Source organism: Amia ocellicauda, chromosome 4, assembly GCF_036373705.1.
Source record: "Amia ocellicauda isolate fAmiCal2 chromosome 4, fAmiCal2.hap1, whole genome shotgun sequence".
Classification (NCBI taxonomy): domain Eukaryota; kingdom Metazoa; phylum Chordata; class Actinopteri; order Amiiformes; family Amiidae; genus Amia; species Amia ocellicauda.
In genome coordinates this window covers 44,294,615-44,315,453 of record NC_089853.1, presented here as the reverse complement: position 1 = coordinate 44,315,453, position 20,839 = coordinate 44,294,615, and the positions used below count along the sequence as shown (strand labels likewise).

General features: G+C 43.8%; 1 protein-coding gene across 1 annotated transcript; it reads left to right on the top strand.

The window, feature by feature from the left end:
* Positions 1-1,390: 1,390 nt before the first annotated feature.
* phf20b (PHD finger protein 20, b) lies at positions 1,391-19,710 on the top strand. Its single transcript, XM_066702462.1, has 20 exons — positions 1,391-1,576; positions 6,209-6,309; positions 6,461-6,632; positions 8,088-8,172; positions 8,472-8,548; positions 8,837-9,587; positions 9,889-9,993; positions 10,454-10,609; positions 10,752-10,943; positions 11,319-11,378; positions 11,473-11,730; positions 12,498-12,703; positions 13,105-13,222; positions 14,481-14,648; positions 15,465-15,643; positions 16,039-16,138; positions 16,761-16,956; positions 17,159-17,588; positions 17,827-18,004; positions 18,241-19,710. Exons 2-20 carry the CDS (start codon positions 6,227-6,229, stop codon positions 18,381-18,383), a joined length of 3,657 nt encoding a protein of 1,218 aa, XP_066558559.1. The 5' UTR covers positions 1,391-1,576; positions 6,209-6,226; the 3' UTR covers positions 18,384-19,710.
* The last annotated feature ends 1,129 nt before the right edge of the window (positions 19,711-20,839 follow it).

Sequence of the window (20,839 nt, the reverse complement as noted above, 5' to 3'; positions counted from 1 at the left end):
GCAGCACTCCCTCTGCTGGAGGTCATGTGCATTGCAGCAGCTGAGTTTTAAAAGTACACCATGACTGCTCTGCGCTATTGTGACAGCTCCCTTCGGGGTAGGTTTTATCAGTGTATATTGTAATATGAGTTTTGAAGCAATTGTTTAAAATGTTAATTATCCCTTTACAAATAGTTGTGAATGGTCACACCAATGCAAACATTCAGCTTTACTGATATTCACCTGTGCTACATAAAAAGGGTACCGAGCTGTGCTGCACAAACGGGACCAATACAGATAGAGGTATGGCTTGATATAAATAATGTGTTAGGACTTTAATGGTATATGTTGTCACCGCATAGAAATAAATAAATCTCGACCACTTCTGCTTAGGTTACTCAAAACAATCCATGCACCTATAGTGGTGGTTTACACGCATTGCCTTTTCAAATGCACTATGCAAGCGAGTGTTGATCAATACTGGAACATCGGACCAGCGCCCTCTTGTGGGAGAGCGGGATTACTACCAGTTCGTTCTTGAAAACGTTTATTTTAGTGCGTGTTGGACTCACGATGTAAACACAGCCACCCCCCACAGAACTGGGAAACCAAAACCCACCCCGGCACCAGGAAGACGAAAGGACACGGCACCGACACTGTGCACAAACAGAGGCCGCCAGCGCTTTAGTTGTGTTGCCGTCTCCTATGGGAACCGTGTCGCTTCAATTCACACGCCCGCAGCCCAGAGTCCAGGAATTAGCAGATGTTGCTTATCATGCATCTTCGTTATAACTAATTCAACTGGCGTCTTATCATACAAGTATGTAAGGTTTCTCTCATAAGAATGGGCCTACTCTCTCCCGTATCACTCTTAAATAGCTGACGTCAGAGGGAAGTGTCACAGTGCGTTTGGTACTGTTTGTATTGCTATAACCAAACTATAACTATAGAACCAAGTAAATAAATAAAACCATTCCACACAAAACAAGTCGGATATAAATACAAAATATATAGGCCGATTTATAATGACCAGCTATAATCGCCCCCCATCCGCATCTCAAAAGCAAATAAGTATACAAAGTGACACCAATCCTTCTTCTACTACTACTACTACTAACGCATGATGTGTGCCTTCATATTTCAGTATAATGTGCTTGTGCCAGTGCTGATTGGATGCAGTTGGACGTGGCTGCATCATGTATGTGTATTAAACACGAGTCATGTTGTCTACATTGAATCGATGGGGGTCCACCAGCTGTACAAAAATGAAGACCGGACAAAGGCCACGCAAAGCCCACAACACATGGCGTGCAGGCAGGCAGTGCTGGGCGTCCGTCGCCGGCCTCCTCTGTGCAGAACATTCTCCACGCCAGACCCGGAGACAGGGGCGCCGCTCTGCAGGCGCGCAGGCGCAGAAGAGCGCCACTCCGGGACACAGGCGCTGCGCTCTCTCTCTCTCTCTCTCTCTCTCTCTCTCACACACGGGGAAACAAACTGCGTGGGCTGCCGACGCCGAGCGAAGGTGGCGGTACATGCGAGGCTGGAAGGACCAACTGTACATGCATCATCACCGGGGGAGGACGTTCACAGATACGAGGTAGGGGCTCTTCGTCAGGCGTGGACAGCGCTGGCCCGCTCGGCCGTCATTGTCGCTGCGCCGAACTCGGCATCGGAGCTGCCGCATGTGTTTCCACTGGCGAGTGATGCTGCTCCGCTGTGGGGAAAAGGAGACCATTTTGTGTCGAGATGAGCTCGGGCGAGGGAGGGTAAGATGTTAGTGGAGGGTGTGAGAGAAGCGTGGTGTGCCCTGAGAGCCCGGCGTTGTTGTTTTCCCCCCCGATGAGCCGGGGAGTTTTCTGGGAAGTTCGCTCCTTCCTTTTCGGGCTGTAATTACGGTAGAGACGCCGTGTGCAGGCCGAAGAGGCCCCGGCAAAGTCGCCGATTGACCGACAGCCGGCTCGTCCAATTATTGCTTTCTGTCAGAGCTGTGGGCCAATGAGCTTCTGAGAAATCCGCAAACGGGTGGGAGGGGTGTCACCAATGTAATTATGTTTTCCTTCTGCAAAACGCATTTTTAATAAAGACCACGTTTTCTTTAAAGCCACAGCTCTCTTCTATGTAATCGTAATGGTATTCGGGACTTTCGGTTCATTTTCGTGCAATATCAAATGGATCCGAAGTCCACCACGCACATTTCTTAAAACGTTGCATGCACGTTTTTCTTGGGGAAAACAATCCAATGTCTTGCAGTAGATTGTGTAGCGTAGACAGATTGTGGCTTTGCGGGTAATACCCGCTTAGTGAAATGACACTGAATGTATTTGTACAGAAACTAAACTTAAAACTAAACTAAAGTTACTCCCGGGTCCCAGTCTCCTTCGGTAAACAACGGGGAAGAAACGTATTGCGCGCCATTTGCGTCATTTTCGCCCTGCAGGCGCTGCTGTGATTGCCGGCGGCGGCGCTGGGACTCGACGCGCAGCCGCAGACTGCTGCGCTGCGTGTTGTGTCGGGCCAGGCGGGTCGCTGGGTCAGTGCGCACCTTGGGAAGTGATTGTCTGAAAACACAGAAACACACGTGTGCAGCTGACATTCTGGGTGCGTTCGTGTAGCGCAGGTTTCCTCAGTACTGTGCAGGTTTGCGCGGCTCCACCAATGGGATCGCTGGGATTCTGCAGAACTGCGCAGAACTGCCAACAGCTGCGCTACTAGAACGCGAATAAAATGATTGATACATAGTAGCATCTTTACCGGCAGAGGCAGCAGACGGGACCATATGTCATAAACGACGTCTTATAATTTCCAAATTACAGTAAACGCATACAAATGATTGACCCATAATGTATTGTTCTTCGGCAGTTATAGATACAATTGATGAAAACTAAAACTATGTTGGAGAAAAATATTTTATATTACATTTATAAAAGAAGTATGAGTATAAATAGCACAGCAGCTGCTGCAGAATATAGTTTAATTGCCGTTTACGTATTTGTTTATTACTGTAGTTATAGTAGGACAATTACACTGATAACTTTATTAATTATTGTATAGTTTATTTTAATAGCTTTGACTTGTGAAGCGAGCAGATTGTTCATTCCTGCCTCATGAAGTTTCGCTGTGGGCTGCAAGGACAGGATTGTTTATAACTGTGTCAGGCAGCACGGAAATGAAAGTGAAATGTCCTTTTCCAGAACAGTCTGCCACCTGCTGTAATCAGACAGATCCATACTTATGTTTTATATGTGTGTGTGTATATATACACTCACCTAAAGGATTATTAGGAACACCATACTAATACTGTGTTTGACCCCCTTTCGCCTTCAGAACTGCCTTAATTCTACGTGGCATTGATTCAACAAGGTGCTGAAAGCATTCTTTAGAAATGTTGGCCCATATTGATAGGATAGCATCTTGCAGTTGATGGAGATTTGTGGGATGCACATCCAGGGCACGAAGCTCCCGTTCCACCACATCCCAAAGATGCTCTATTGGGTTGAGATCTGGTGACTGTGGGGGCCAGTTTAGTACAGTGAACTCATTGTCATGTTCAAGAAACCAATTTGAAATGATTCGACCTTTGTGACATGGTGCATTATCCTGCTGGAAGTAGCCATCAGAGGATGGGTACATGGAGGTCATAAAGGGATGGACATGGTCAGAAACAATGCTCAGGTAGGCCGTGGCATTTAAACGATGCCCAATTGGCACTAAGGGGCCTAAAGTGTGCCAAGAAAACATCCCCCACACCATTACACCACCACCACCAGCCTGCTCAGTGGTAACAAGGCATGATGGATCCATGTTCTCATTCTGTTTACGCCAAATTCTGACTCTACCATCTGAATGTCTCAACAGAAATCGAGACTCATCAGACCAGGCAACATTTTTCCAGTCTTCAACTGTCCAATTTTGGTGAGCTTGTGCAAATTGTAGCCTCTTTTTCCTATTTGTAGTGGAGATGAGTGGTACCCGGTGGGGTCTTCTGCTGTTGTAGCCCATCCGCCTCAAGGTTGTACGTGTTGTGGCTTCACAAATGCTTTGCTGCATACCTCGGTTGTAACGAGTGGTTATTTCAGTCAAAGTTGCGCTTCTATCAGCTTGAATCAGTCGGCCCATTCTCCTCTGACCTCTAGCATCAACAAGGCATTTTCGCCCACAGGACTGCCGCATACTGGATGTTTTTCCCTTTTCACACCATTCTTTGTAAACCCTAGAAATGGTTGTGCGTGAAAATCCCAGTAACTGAGCAGATTGTGAAATACTCAGACCGGCCAGTCTGGCACCAACAACCATGCCACGCTCAAAATTGCTTAAATCACCTTTCTTTCCCATTCAGACATTCAGTTTGGAGTTCAGGAGATTGTCTTGACCAGGACCACACCCCTAAATGCATTGAAGCAACTGCCATGTGATTGGTTGATTAGATAATTGCATTAATGAGAAATTGAACAGGTGTTCCTAATAATCCTTTAGGTGAGTGTGTGTATATATATATATATATACACACACACACACAGCTCTGGAAAAAATTTAAAGACAACATCATCACTATAGAAAAATGAAATCCTTTCTTGTGGAAATATCCCCCCCTCAACTTTTAGTGTCTGGAATAGAAGCTACTCTAGGTACCATGTCAAATTATTTTACCATGCTGTCACTGTCCTTTGATGCCCAACCAGTCCAGATCATGTCCCAGAACATTTAAAAGCAACCAGAGAAGGTTTGTAATTGTGCATATAAACTGAATTATTCCAGTAAGATTAAATAATATCCCCAGATTTGTTGCTGTCACTGTGTATTTGAGTCCACATTTTTTTTCTGTCAGTTATTTTTAAAATATAATTTACTGTCAGTATAATAGGCCACCTGTGTGACTGACATTCATAGCTGCTGTTAAGCCAGATGCCACACCCGATGCCACACTGACAACACCTCACAGGAGTACAGAGAAGAGATTTTTTATTTAATTGGGAATCCCTGAAGGGGGGGGGTGGGGTTGGGTGAGGTATGTTTATCAAAGTCAACTCTGGAGGTCTTTATATTTAAAGCCGATGAGATTGATAAGAATACGGGGGGAAACTGGAGACTTTCGACCCTAATGTAAGAGCAATATTCATGCAGGCCATGAAGAGAAATAATAACCCAATGAACAAGTTATGTTTTTTCTTTAGATGGTCACTCTCTCAGAATTTGGGTAATGCTATAATTCAGCACCCAACGCAGGCCTCCTCAGCGCCCGCAGTTTGGAGCGACGCTAGGACGGATACGTTGTGTGGTCTGTGGTGGTGCTCCTGTAGTCCCCTCGTCCTTCATATTTCTCACAGCAGACCTTAGCCTGCACTTTCTTTAATTACCGCCTCTGCAGCCTGTTTGCTCCCTCCTGCCGGCCTTCGTCCACCTGCGTAATTGCAGCTCAAAGGCATTGTCACATCGATGTCTAATTAAAATATCAGCGGAGACAGGGCTGTGCTGAGAGCAGCGAAAAGGCAGGGCTCCATGATGTTCTGACTTGCAGGGGGAGTGAGACAGTCATGCGTTGAAAGCGGCCTTTCACTCCGGGAGCGCCTGCTCTCCGACACAGTGCATTAATGTCCAGAAGTGTTATTTGTTTAGGGCCTGTTTTGTTTTCTTCCTTAATAGAAAATGTTGTGATCTGAATATAATATTATGTAATGTAGGCCTATGTGATGTAATGGAAATACAGTTTTCTGTAGATTGGTGGATGAAAACAGTAGCATGTTCATATTACAGGCTTGGCTGACTTTTTTATTGTTTTTTAGGCAAACTGTTTTGTCTGACTGAGGTTTTAATTTGCATTGGGTTTATGTTGGTTTTAGCTGCATGTCCCTCAGTACAAGCACTAAATGATGTAGTTATGTTGCTGGCAAACTTTTTTCTTAATAAATATGGGCTTATAAAAAGTGTCTTATCAGGTCTAAAACCCTGCCATTAAGAGGTGCATGGCTGCATAACAAGTTCTTCTTTGAAGTATTGCATGGTTTTGTTCCATCCATTTTGGTGCTTATGTGATGACAATGTAAAAACAGGATCCCCTCTAAATAATTAATGTTTGGTTTGGTAATTATCTTGATCAGTAAATGGATAAATTATATCCTGACGCTATACACACTATTGTATCTCCAGTGTATTCCTTACTGTGCAATTGAGCACAATGTTTATATTGTGTCTAGCATTGTCTGATTTTCTTTTCGTTTGCTTGGTCCTTTAGATTTTTGATGTCAGCAGAATGAGCAAGACACCCCCGAACAGGAGAGGAATAACTTTTAAGGTGGGAGCCCAGCTGGAGGCGAGGGACAGCCTGAAGAACTGGTGAGTTTCCTCCTCCTCCTCTCTCTCGCTCACTCACAAATTCTCCTTGTTTTCTTGTTTTGTTCTGCACACATTGTCACTATTTCTGTTGTGTGCGGTGTGTGTTTCAATGGCATTTCAGTAGTAAGCACGTTTGACGTCCCATGCTCAGGTATGCAGCGAACATTGAGAAGATTGACTACGAGGATGAGAAGGTGCTGATTCACTACAGACAGTGGAGTCACCGCTACGATGAATGGTTTGACTGGGCCAGCCCTTATCTGCGGCCAGTGGAGAGAATCCAGCTGAGGAGGGAGGGACTGCAGGAGGAGGAGGTGCAGCCTGTGAGTGGAACGGCTCCCCTGGGTGCCAAACTGTAGAACCACCACGACTTGCAGTCACCATATCTCTGATCTGCAGCAGATGTGCAGTCCTGCCATAGACAAAAAACACACAAATACAACCCCAGAATAGTGGAATAGTCCAGTCGTCGCTGCACACTTCCATGTCTGCAGCCGTTTAAATGTCAGCCCCCTGCAGGAGCATCCTAGTCAGACCCTGCATGATTGACCAGGCTGTGCTAGTTGGGAGGTGTGCCAAAGCTTCCCATTTTGATATGGCAGGGCTCTGTAATTGTCACACAATGGATCTGGATCTGGTGTCTGACAATTTACTAAAGTAGAGGTTCTCAAACTGTGTTCCACAAGCTCCATTCTGGTGCTGGGTGGGAAGGTTACATCATTTGGGAAGAGAACTGCAGTAAGCATTAATTCCATGTTATAACTAGGGTTATATTTTGTTTGGGTTAGGTTTAACTTTAGACTCATGTTGGGTTAGGGTGATGTTTTTACTGAACTTGTGTAGATCTGGCATAGCTTCAAGTATTGGTGTTGGCTGTGGTTGGGTTTTGGCTGTTGTTTGGGCTTATTATGGGCTAGGTAGGTATGTTGTTGGTTTAATTGTTGTGTACTATTGACTTTAAATCAGTGCATTGTCACAGTTCAGGATACAGTTGAATAGGACTGTTGAGTAGTATGGCTTAGCGGTAATTGTTAGCTTTGTATAAATCTGGATTTGATTTAATTCCACAGGTTCCTGTAAAAGAGTTGCATATACCCTTGCAGGCCACTGTCTCCCAGGTGTGGCCGGTGTGTTTACTTTTGTGTAAAGTCAACTGCATTAATAGATTCTACCATACTGCACATTGGCAATTGATTTGTACAGTACTGTACCATTAGCCAAGTGCTGCTTTGCTCATAGCATCGCTATAGGAGTTAAAGAAAATCCTCTCGATAAAACTACTGTAAATGTCACATGGCAACTATAAAAGAAGCTGTTGCTGTTACCGTCACCTTTTATGTTATAACAGATGAGTGGTTAGTGTGTTTGTCTAAATGATTGTGTTTGTTTTGTGGTCTGTGAATTCTGCAAGTGGTCTGTTAATTATAGTTTGAGAACCACTGTACTATATTAAACGTGTTTGATTTCGATTTGATCTTTTTCAATTAGTCACCTTTTCCTCCCTCTCTCCATTGAGGCTGATTTATAGTGCAGACCATTAAACCTACGTCCCTACACTATCGAAATTGCCTTCAGGCGTAAAAAAAAATTCCCATTAACTCTCATCTTCACCTGTACATGTACCATATCAGAGAGAGACTTTTTGTTTTTGTAGATATACCATAATTTTAAAATTACAATGCATGTTCTTTTTACCCTATATTTCAAGTGAAGCTGAAAGTAAAAAAAAATATGTATATATACTGCATTTTTTCCCTCTATTGGACCCCCTTGCACAGGGTTTCCGGGTGAATGAGAAGGTTTTGGCCAGTTGGTCTGACTGTCGATTCTATCCTGCCAAGGTCCTAGCAGTCAATAAAGATGGTAAGTGGTGGGAAAAGAGGTTTTTATTCGTTTATTTTTTCTGTTTTATACTTTTCTGATTTAGTTCTATTATCTGTTTTTTAAAGCCAGATGGATTCTGTGCATTTTTTTAAATTGAATTGAGACATTAGATTTTTATGTCCGGTCTGTGATGGAAGATTATTTTTGATTAGACAAAGTGCTGAATGGCGGAGACTCTAGTCTGTGATGCGATTGCTCGTCTCACAAAATGGAAACTGTGTTAGTGATCTCTCGCTTATCAGATGTTTCCACTAACTTCTTAATTGCTTTGCATTCAGCTTCGTATACTGTGAAGTTTTTCGATGGTGTTATTCAGACCGTCAAAGGAATCCATGTCAAGCCATTTTACAAAGAGGTAAGAAAGTCATATATTTTTTTATTTTATTTATTTATTTAGATATGGTTTTATGGAGATGGCAGTAATGACAATAATCAAACTTATCCTACTGGAGGGCCACAACCCTAGCTTTGTTCTCATTAGTAGATCGTGACATATAGCAACTGATAAATTAAGGCTCCGGTATTTATTGCTTTCTTTAAATTATTAATTTTAAAGCGGGGTAGCTAACTGAACATGGAGGTTTTCCTTTTTTTACTTTTAGTTTTGTCTTGTTTTTAACTTTTCTCCTTTGTGTTCAAATAGAAAAGTGGAGGGAAATCTAAGAAAGAAGATAAAAACCGAGAGAAATATTGTTTCAAAAAGGAGAGGATCTCTCGCGATGTGAGCGGGGAAGAGAACGGAAAAGACACGAGAGAAGAGAAAGAGAACGGCACCATGAAAAGCAAGAAGATCAAGCGCAGCGCGAAGGAGCTGGGGAGAGACACCGACAGAGAACGGCCCGAGGAGCACAGCGACCATAAGGAGGAGAGCAAGAAACCCAAACGTGGCTTCCCTGCACAAGACGATCGCAAGTCCCAGGGTACAAAAGGGGCGGACGAGAAACAGGTGATTGAGAAGTGCAAGAAGAACGAGCCAAACCCTGTGATCCCAGCAGAGAAGGACGGTGAGCGGGACGGGTCCGAGTGGGGGGAGCCGCTGCAGTGTGACCCCATGGAGCAGTCCAGAGACACGGGAGAAGAAGTGGAATTGGAAATCGATGACACAGAAAGGCAGAGCGAGAGGAGGGAAGAGATGGAGCGAAGCCAGGACAAGAAGGTGCGGGCAGGAGCCGAGGATAAGCTGGAGGCAGAGCTTGGAGGACCTGGCGAGGAGGAGGAGGGAGCAGAGCAGGCCGCTGCGAAGGAGGGTGCAGAGAAAGACTGCAAGATCAGCGAAGCAGGAGAAACGACCAAAGAGCCCCCAGCAGGCACTCAGCCCGGTGGACGGGAGTCCGAGGCAGCGGAACAGACCCCTACCCCAGTGAGGAGGAAGAGGGGCAGGCCTTCCTCAGCATGTGAGTGTGGCTTTACTTTCAACACTGTAATGCAGAGGGAGTAGTCAGACATTAATCATTGTTTAAAGGTTTTATATGCACAGATTTTTTGAAGGCTCTTTAAAGCAAGCTTAAATTATAACGGTAAACAATAGGAAAGTCTGATGTAGAATAATTCTTCTTTAATAATTCTTTATAACCTTCCTATCATTGAGAACCCCAGTGTGATTTGTCACCATAATTCACACACCATGAAATATGTTCATTATACATTTTCACTTCAGTTAATTGTAGATAATTATATATATTTTTCCATCCACAGCAAAATCACCAGATAACCAGCGAGGGGTGCTGGAACTGAGAAAAAGGAAAATCTCTCTGGGGTTGAACCTGCCCTCGAAGAGAACCAGGCTGGATACGAATCCAGGTAGTGTACAAGCTGCATGCAAACCTGGGTTGCACAAACTGAACAGTTCAGTTTGGTGCTAAAAAACATTCCTCAAAGCAGTCTTGGGGAACCACTGCACAAGGTTCATGCTCTAGATAAGGACTTCTCACTAGCTCCTTTCATTTGTGGCCAATTACGAGGACAAGAGTAGATGTAACAGTAAAGTCAAAACTCTTGCAACTCATATTTCTTTGTTTAGCAAAGAACACCCCTGCTTTTATGTGGCAGGTGGGTGTGTTGTGTTTTGATTTTATATACATTTTTCCAATTTTAAGGGTGTGTTCTTTAAATGGAAAGATTTGGTTCCTCTGTCAGTAGGGAAGGTTCTGCTTTGTCTATGTGCGCAGCAGCAACAGGAAGTAGATTTCCCTGTCAGACTGTGGTCACGTGATCAGGAGTAGCTGAACGTGTGTCCTGTGGTGTGTGTCCTGTTGTCTAGCGGCCAGAAAGGTGAGTCAGGTGAACGGCAGGGCGGCAGACAGGAGCCGGAGGAGGTCATCCAGGCACGAGCCAGCATCCCCTCGCACTGCCTCGGAAACCACTGAATCCAAGCACAAGACCCGTTCTGAAAGCCAGCTTAAGGAGCCCTCAGCAGGTTCAGTGTTTGGATTTTGGTTGCAATTTATCTGCAATAGGAAATCTACAATGGCAGCCACCTCCTATGCCTGATTCATCCTTAGCGGCTAAAACGCTCTGGTAGCCTTGGACTAACGGTCTCCTGTTCTCCCTCTCTCCAGACAACAGCAATCCTTCAGAGCCCAAGCCTGCAACTGAGGCCTCGACTCCGAACCAGAACCAAGAGGCTGCTGATGCCATCCCAGAGTCCCTAGCTATCTCGTCAACTAATCCAGAGCTGCAGGAGGGTGGAGATGGGCAGGCTGAGACCACCATGACACCCGCAGAGCCAGGAAGCATCTCCGCTGAACAAGGTCTGAAATCACATTGCGCATGAGTGAATGGAGAAAGTGTTCTGGTGGCAGATAGCAGGATGAAAGAAAGTGACAGTACTGAGTGAGTGCCGAGTCAGGGCTGTGGGTTGCTAGCACTGAGACTGATTTGTTGAATGTTGGAATTCACCCTCTCCTGGTGATCAGATGATTTAAGTGGGCCGCCTGAATTAAACACCAAGAAAGCATTTGCCTGTATGATAACTGTGGAGTAAGAGAGGGAACATAATAAATGTGGGCTGTGGGACCATTATGAAACAGAAAGAGCATGGGATATAATTGTTTCAGTTGAGCTCTTGGAGTACATTGTGGGTGTATTTATGTATCTGTTAATTTAATTATTTTGATCCTTTACAGCTCCTGTTGTGAAACGTCAGCCTCACCCTCCAAACCCCAACAAGTTCAGCAGAGAGCCTTGTGAGTATCGCTACTGCCTATTGGTTAATCCTTCTTGTTCTGGGCCTTTGGATTGACTGCTGATGTCTCCGTGTCTGTTCTCGTTGTTGTTTAGTGTACACGGCAATTAAACAGTCCCCGACAGCTCTTGCCATTGATCTCGACCATAACACCTTCAAGTGCAAGGTGCCTGACTGCCTCAAGTCCTTCCGCAAGGCCAAGCTGTTGCACTACCACATGAAGTATTACCACGGGGTGGACAAGACTTCCGAGGGTGAGCAGAGCCCCAAGAGGAGCATCCAGACGCGGGCCTCTGAGAAGCAGGCGGCCCTGGAAAACCCCAAAAGGAGACGAACCATTTCCGCCTCGTTGCGTAAGTCGCCTGTTCTGATAGAAGCGCACTCTCAGCTGTGTTTTAAAGTGGGAGGGAGGGTATTTTCCATCTGCTTTGGGGTGTGATTTTCACACATGTAGAATTTCCTCTATTCTGTATCGTGAATATAAATTGTAAAGTTAAGAAATATATCTTTCTATGGTTTGACATCCATCTCTGTTAAGGTTATATTTTGATCTGGGTTCGGGTTACATTCCGCAGTAAACTTCACTTTCCATTTAAGGTTAGGATTGAGTTTCTACTGAATGGGGTGTAGATTTGAAAGGAGCTACCGTAAAATGTTAATGTTTATTAGGGAAGCAGTTGAGATGGTTGTTCAGGCTTTAAATGGTTAAATAGTTGATAATCTATTGCTTTAATATCACAGGGAGAAACAAAGATTCATAATTGTATTGGTGTTATGGTAATTATACCTGTATTTAGAATTTGCTATGAAAATAATACATTTAGCTAATTATTTTTGTGAATTCATTGAAGTTTTCACCACTGATTTAGTTTGCAGCTTTTGGTTGCGTTCTAAAGAATAATTCCTTTTAAACTGCATTAAACTAGAACAGCAAATTGGCTAACTGTGTCACTGATTCTGCTGAGAACTGAGCTGAACTCGAGTAGTATCCTAATTTGCTTCAGATCTATAGGTTAAGATTAGTCTTAAATGTACACACTGTACACCCCTGACACTGACAGAAGTATTAAACCACACAGATGTGCATTGGAGACGATATTGCTTTGTTCCTGTCTTGCAGACCTCCCACTGCACAGTACTCACAGGACCCTGCAGTCCCCCCGCAGCGACGGCAAGGCTGGGAGACTGAACGAGAAGAGAAGGACGTCCGCGCCCCCTGCTGTGAACACGCTGAACAACCACCGGCCCTCCCTGCGCGAGAAGAGCAAGGAGAACCAGATTGAGAAGTCAAACCGCAACAGCAGCAGCAGCAGCAGCAGCAGCAGGAGAAAGAGAAGACCTCTGTGGAGACTGGTCAGTTCGTGACTTCTGGATCACACACCCATACATATTTTACTCTATATAACAGTATAATAATAATAATTGTCCTCACCTTCAATTCTACTCCAAAACCTCATGTTTCTGATTAAGTACTAAAGAACATGACAATTTACGAAATTGAATACATTTAAAAGCATTATTTCCTAGAAAATGAAATAAGGTTTCCAAAATCAGGTTCATGTTAATTTAAACTTATTTACTCCCATGTTTTGTGGTCTACTAATGAAATTTAAATTTAAGGGCAAACTTCAGATTCTCTAAAAGCATAGGCAAAATCTTTAAAATAATTTGAAAAGCAAAAGGAGGTAGTGAGATCGTGCTGGTAAAGTTCAAGGGTGCATTTAGTTTCCTTCTTGTACCTTTCAGTTGTGAAAGATAAAGAGAAGTTAAAAGAGAAGAAACACAGGGACTTTCTCAGAATTAAGCTGAAAAAGAAAAAGAAGAAGAAAAAGAAGTCCAAATCTGGTAAGACATCAAATCCTCCAGTTTCATTTTACCTCACCGAGCAGTACACCTTTCTATAGAGATTTGCCAATCTAACGCACTTCCCTTCGGCTGCTGCTTTCGATCTGCCTCTAATTCATCGAGCGAGTCTGTTTCCTCAAGTAATTTATCTGATGGAACACAGACGAGCACAATTAAAGAAAAGGGGGGGGCGGATATTTTTCACTATGGCAAGTCATGCGTCGGTCTGATCTGTTAATTGTTTCCCAGGCTGGTGTGCGTTAAGCACTGACGATAGACATGCTCAACTGCCAAATTCTGATCACAGTACTGCAGCTATGACCCAAACAGGACTAGGGACGCGTGCTGGAGTCTCAGATGGTCCTGAAATTTTGATCAAGTCTGTATTCTTCTGCCGGGGAAAGCAGTTTCTTCCAAGGATGTGATTGATCTGTATCTTGCGAAGATGTTCAGGGACATTTCTGCTACACTAGACTTGAGATTCCTGAGGGGATGATGCACTTTGTCTGGGCCTGTATTTGGAGCCTTAGATTGTAAGAACAAGAGCTTAGCTTTGAGCCATCTGTTTGTTTCCATCAGTTACATTACTTCACCAGGGTACAGACAAGCTCCACAAGCTCCTCCTAAAAGCTTGTCAGCTGTACTTTTTTTTTTTACCATAATATTATTTACATTACATACCATGTTCTTGTGCCCTTCCCTCACATTGCACCGTGACCTTCAATCTTTAAATAAATGTTTTCAATATCCATTTGTCCCATACGAAAATGACACTAACATACTTAAAATGAGGACCACAAAATTAAGCAGATCAGAGCAATTGGCGGGGGGGGGATCAATTATACCACATGCTTTGGAGACATTTATTTGTGGAGCCAAAAATATTGTAATAGTGAAGAAAAGATGTGAGTGAATTGAGTGGGTGACTGATGCACTCAATGCCACTGATTGACTGATGATGATTTGAATTCCCAGGTGTTGGAAGTTAATTAAATGTGTTAGTGGTTGTATCTGATCACTGACTACATTCCCCTGTAATATGCCTTGTCTATGTAATGCATTTTAATTGGACCATCAATCTCCCATTGTCATGTGTAGTTCACTAAATGTGCTGAGCCAAGAGAAGGCCGAGAATTTTTGTGACAATTTGTTTTTTAGTTTTGTCGTTTTCATAAGTAGTGTAGCCTTCATTTTGTGCCGTGAATGTTCTGCAAGTTGAAGTGTTTAATTATTTCTGCGTCTGCTTTCCCTTTGACAGAGTATACTGGTAGTGAAGAAAATATTGACATCTCTAGGGACTTCTCGTCCAAGAAACTATTTGTTCAATCCAAATTGAATTTGGCACACAAATTCTCCTTTTCACACAAACACAAGTTGTTACACAACTCCAGCCCGGGACACAACACAGAAACGCTAAAATTGGATGGTGGGTATCAAGACTTTTCATACTTTTTTTTTTTGTTTGTTTGTTTTTGTAGTTTGGAAGGTGACCAAAAAATAAAAAAGATTAACATTAACAATCTCTGGGTGTACAGATTTGGCTAGTGGATGACAGCGTCCAATTGTAATTGTAGATCTTAAACCAGATGTCTGCCATATGTGATGCAATGGAATCACATTTGCTCAGTGCTGATGGCCTTGTATATTACAGTGAGGTCTGTTACATGAGAGAGAGAGAGATTGATAACAATCACTGTGGGCCGTGGGAATCCAGTTTACTAGAGGAGGCTCATCCATTGAGTTCAGAGTTGACACTGAGCTGAACTAGACAACTAGACTTTTTTTGGTCACCTTTTGTAGTGTGGGACACTTTTTGAACTGAATTGCATTTGTGTGCATGTGCACAGTGGGTCCTGCCAAGTCAATGCCCCTGCTTCAGCGACTGCACCTAATAATTTTGAGCTGCAAATGGCATTTTCAAAGTTCACCTCTTGACTTTGCCGCTACCTGACTCAACACCGCTCCCCACTGCGCGTAGTTTCTCAGCAGCTGCTACATAAAACACACTTCTGTGTATTGATCTGTAAGGTCGTTATGATGGGTTTCTTTGTGGTATAAATAGTTGGATCCATTTGAATGGCAGTAAGTCACATTTAGTAGTGTATTCAGTGCATCCAGACATTTTGGTGTGGGTATAATTCTGATTGTGAATGAGGGTATAGCACGGTTTTTAATTCCTCAAGGGTATGTGAAGATCCATGCTTCTCGGTTCCATAGTGTTTCTTCCCCCTCATTGTAGCAGACGAGGACACGCTTAGCGACTCGTCCACAGACAGTTTGCTGTGGAGCGAGGATGAGTATGGCCAGGACGTGGACGTCACCACCAACCCAGAGGAAGAGGGACCCGTGCTGAGACAGCGGGAATTTGAGATCGTGCGCTGCGTCTGTGAGGTGCAAGAGGAGAACGACTTCATGATCCAGGTGAACTACCTGCACAAGCTGACGTGAAGAAACAAAACTGAACTTGCATTTCAGCTCCTGATGAAACGGGCGTCATACGTCTGAATTTGTTTTCCCTTTCTCTTTTAATCCTGCATTTGAATGTTCTTTCCTGTGTACGTCAGCAATAGACAGACATTTGCAATGAACTCTGTCTGGGGGCATTGTAACCAAACATTTCTGTGAAACCCTTTTAGAGACACCTCTGTGAATAAAGCCACTTGTCACAGAGTTACTGTGTAAAACATGACTAATCCCTAGAAAGTCTTTCAAAGAATCGCAACTGTCAGCTCAGTGTTTATCTTCATTTGTGGGCACATCTTCTGTTACAGGGTGACATCATATTAATTAATATTTTTTCTCTGGTTGTGTCGCAGTGTGAGGAGTGCTTGTGCTGGCAGCATGGGATCTGCATGGGGTTATTAGAGGACAATGTTCCAGAGAAATACTCCTGCTACATATGCAGAGATCCCCCAGGTAACCCCCAGAGCTCTCATTGTCATTGTTGAATTTCCTGGGCTAGGTTTGGGGTTTTTCCCTTTTGACAATTTGGCTTCTTGTCTTATTGAATGAGCTCTGTGAGCTATTAATGATGTAATTATTGGGGTGCATTTGTAACTAATAACTTTGTGATGAATCCAGGCAGTTGGAAGAAAACCAAACCCATTCTGCAGAATTTATTTGATGTCTGTATAATGATCTATATGCCTCTGGAGTGTAATATTACCATTGTCATTAGCCTCTTTAATGGAATTAATGAGCATTAAAGTAGCATTAGTCGTCTCTGGAGCATCCCTGCCTGGAAAACAAAATAAACTAAACTTGTGCACTTAAGAGAATGATTTGGAAAGACCTTAAAACCCATTTGACTCAAATACTTTAAGCATCTGAGAACAGTTTAAAATAAACAACTTTTCACAGAACATCACATTAAAAGTCTAGATTGTTTTTGAAAACTCTTTTGGTTTAACTTTATTCTCTAAATATATAGTGTGGAACCCTGTGTTTTACTGATCTTTGCTAAGAGACCATAATCGTGCCCAGATGTTTACTGACAGGAGACTTGCCATTCATCCTGTGTCTTGTGTTTTGGCTCCAGGGCAGAGGCAAAGCTTGAAGTACTGGTATGACAAAGACTGGCTGAGTAGCGGCCATATGTACGGCTTATCCTTCGTTGAGGAGAACTACTCTCACCAGAATGCCAAGAAGATTGCCGCCACCCACCAGCTCCTGGGAGACGTCCACAGAGTCATCGAGGTGCTCAACGGCCTACAGCTGAAGATGAGCATCTTGCAGTGAGTATTCACTTCCCTTCACTTCACTTTCCAATATGCACAATAAAGCACTCTATAATGCTAGGCTGGTAGCTCCAATACTGTTACTAACTTACAGAAAACATCAGAAGAACATTTATACCTGGACTGGTTGGTGCTGCTGAATTCTTTTCCATGAAAAGTAGATAATGGCTCTTTGTCTCCCTGCCCTTCTTCCTTATAGGAGCCAGGCTCACCCAGACTTGAAGCTGTGGTGCCAGCCTTGGAAGCAGGTGGACTCGTGGGAGAAGCCCTGGAAGAAGGGAGCCGGGACAGGAGTGGCGGCGGCGGCGATGGTGGCGGCTGATGACGGGGAAGAGCGCGAGAAGAGCAGCATGTGCCGGGCCGTGGAGGCGGTGGTGGAGAAGCCCTGCCGCATCCCCTCCTTCCAGCACTCCTACATCACCAGCGAGCACTGCTACCAGAAGCCCCGCACCTACTACCCCGCCGTTGAGCAGCGGCTCGTGGTGGAGACGCGCGGCACAGATCTGGAGGACAGTCTGAGGAGCACCGAGGACCTGCTGGCTCTGGGGCAGCGCTATGGCCGCAGCCTGGACTCTGACCGAGTCAGGACACACAGCCAGTTGCAGCTGGATAAGAACACGCACAGCAAGGTGTGTGCATGGATGATTAATTTTCGTTTTTTAACTTAAACTGAATGTATGTAGTGTATTAATTAGATTCCATACACACAGTATGCACTTGATTTGAATACCATCCGGCTTCTTTGCTGTCACATTCATTTCAAAGCTTCAGGTTCTCACCTGCCTCGGCAGCATTGAAGTACATTGATGCACCGAGCCTCGTTTTCCTGTGTCTAATGGTGAGGTGTTGCTGCTTGTCTTGCTCCAGGAAGCTGAGGTGCCTAAGAAAGGCAGCCTAGAGAAGGGCACTGAAGCAAAGGCCGAGCCAGGGGCGGAGAGCACTGACAGTTTCCAGCAGCAGTGGCAGATCAACCTGCTGGACCACATTGAGGCTGTGCAGGATGAGGTCATCCACAGGATGGACTTCATCGAAAGGGAGCTCGATGGTAATCTTTGTTGTAGCAAATCGCTTTGTAGGGGTTGAAAGTGTCTGATCAGTGTGCCATATCTGATGACATAGTCCTCACTGCTACTCGGTTACAAATGCTGTTGACAATGCTGAAGAAAGCAGTGGCCTGGTGTGAAGCAGGTGGAGCCCAGTCCTTTCCGTGAGCTCACAATGTGTGTAATTAAATGGCTAGAACAGAAAAAACATCTTTCTTTTCTGTTTTTTCTCCTGAAGTTCTTGAGAGCTGGCTGGACTACACCGGAGAGCTGGAGCCCCCAGAGCCCCTGGCCCGACTGCCCCAGCTCAAGCACCGGATCAAGCAGCTCCTGACCGAGCTGGGGAAGGTGCAGCAGATCGCCCTGTGCTGCTCCACCTGAGGAGCTGCCCCCCGCCCCGCCTCCGAAATAACCGTTGTGTAAAAGAATGAGACGAGAACCGACCGATTGAACCACTTGGAAGGACGGAAGCCAAGACCTGGCACTGCAGGACTGGGCAGCTTGGGTGCTCTGGACCTGTTTCCCACTGGATCCTTTCTCCTCCTGCGGGGTATCGCGATGCTCCAGGAGTGCTGACAAGGGCAGGAGCACATTGCAGTCTGCTTTAGAGACGGCAACACCCGAGGGCAGCCGTGCCACCAGAGACTGAAGAGGTGGAAGAGAAACTGTAAAGAAAAATGAGAAAACGAATAAACAAAAAGCAAACAAACAACTGTTGTAGATCTTACAGTTTTCCAGGTAGTCATCTTTTTGACAAGTTTTTTTTTTTTTTTTTTTTTTTTCCTTTTTTAAGTAATCAGTCCGCATGTCTCCCGTTTGTAATAACCACAGTCTTACAGTCAGCATAACAAGAAGTATATCTTTGTGTTCAGAAGCTTGTGTATCACAGATGACACTGGAAGTTTGTGGCTAAAAAAAATAAACAGGCCGTAATATTTGCAAGAAAACGTGCTGGTGCTGAAGTACGCTGTGGAAAACTTCACATTGTAATTAATAATTAAGAGTCTTTAGGTATTTATTTTGTTAATCAGAAATACTGAGAAAAAAAGCAATCGTTGCCCAGCTTTTCTTATCAATTTTATATAAAAACAAATCTTTGAAAAGGAATAATGGTTAAAACAAAGGCATGAGGTAACTTGAAAATGTTTTTTCATCATGGGTGTGTGTGGGGGGGGGTTGAATAAGTGAAAGTAAAAGGTGGTACTGAACTTCTCTGGGACAAGAGAGAAACAGGAACAGTAAAAATGCCACAAGACCCTGACATGATCGGAAACGTGCACTCGCATTGCATAGACTGTACATTACATACATGACACATGTAGGTAATGTAGTATGAGTCTGTTCTGACTCCATATGTTCAGCGATGCAAACGGCCTTCTCCCACTCGGCCACTTTTCGTATTTCAAATAAATGTTGGTTTATGGACAGCAGGGGGTGTTCGAATGGCCCGCAGTCTGTGTAAGATGGCACGTTGAGACAATGTATGTTTTAATCTCTGCCACCCAAAAAAACCCAACCTTGTTTGCAGTCCTTACACTGCTTTTTTATTGTAATGTACATTTTATAAAATTGTTAGCTTTTCTTTTGTCTGTGATTTCCTGTCTTAGCTCTAATTGTACAGTACTCTGCCGAATTTCTGGTTTATGATTTTGTTTTCTGGCCATTTATTGTCCACATTATTCTTATTTATTAAAGAACAGACAAATAATTTCACCATTTTATTTCCTTCTTGGGCTGTACCTTTTTTTTTGGGGGGGTGGGGGGGTATTGTTGAACAAGCCATTGTGTAGTATAAAATGCACCTCCTTGGTAAAAGCTAATGCTAAACACTGTTGGAGGAACTGCAACTCTGTGCAGTGAAAGAAAGCTCTGTTATTTTTACTACTTTTCTGGGATATTCCGTTCCCTCAGTTGGTCGTATTTGTGTTAGCCCTCCACAGACATCTTTCTGAAGCAGCAGTCTTATCTAGTGCTCCCATCCATCTACTTATTTTCTTGCCAATACTTTGTCTACTTCACTGCACCTTTTTTATGTGATTTTCTATTTTTGTTTGTTGCCTCCTAAATGTGTATTTTTCAAGCTTTCCAATTTATTCTTCTTTCAAGTTACTGAGGGGGTTGGGGGGGTTCTCAAATCCCAGCAACATCTATCCTGCTTGTGGCTCATCAACAAGCCAGGACCTTTTATTCCAATCTAATGAAAATATTTCTAGAGTAAATGTTTTTTCTGCTCTGCATCTTGAGCTGTTCAAAGATAGATGCTGCTGCTGTTTTTGTGCAGTAGTGTATTATTGCCAATAACTTTTCTCCTGCCCGGATTCCGAACATTTGTTTACTTCCTTCATTTTACCTGCTACAAAGGTTGTCTAAAACTGATTGTGGGGGCCTACAATTAGGCTATTGAGAATGGAGTGAAAATGGAGCCAGCAGAAAAGTGGAGCCCCTACCCCTCTAAAACCACTTTCCCTCTGCACTCAACACCGTTTTTTCCTTTGTGAAAATTATAGGCTTTGTTTATCTATCCAAGACGAGGGTGTGCGACTATGCAGTCAGCTCCATGAAAAGCAATATACTTCAGGCAAACTGCTTATTCACTGGAGCCGCTACTGAGAGTAGTATTTTCGCAAAACAAAAATGTTATATTCTGGACTAAGAAAGAAAATAAACAATCTTTTTCTTAAAGCATGTGTGTGTCTGTTGAGTGAATCACAAGGGCTTTTAATACAGGTTTGCCTATTGCTCAGGGCCTTACAGTTTATTTCCCACTGCTGGAATAGTAACTATCCTAGTGTGTGGCAAAAGAGTGTGCCCCTGCTTATTTTGCAAAATAAGGTCCA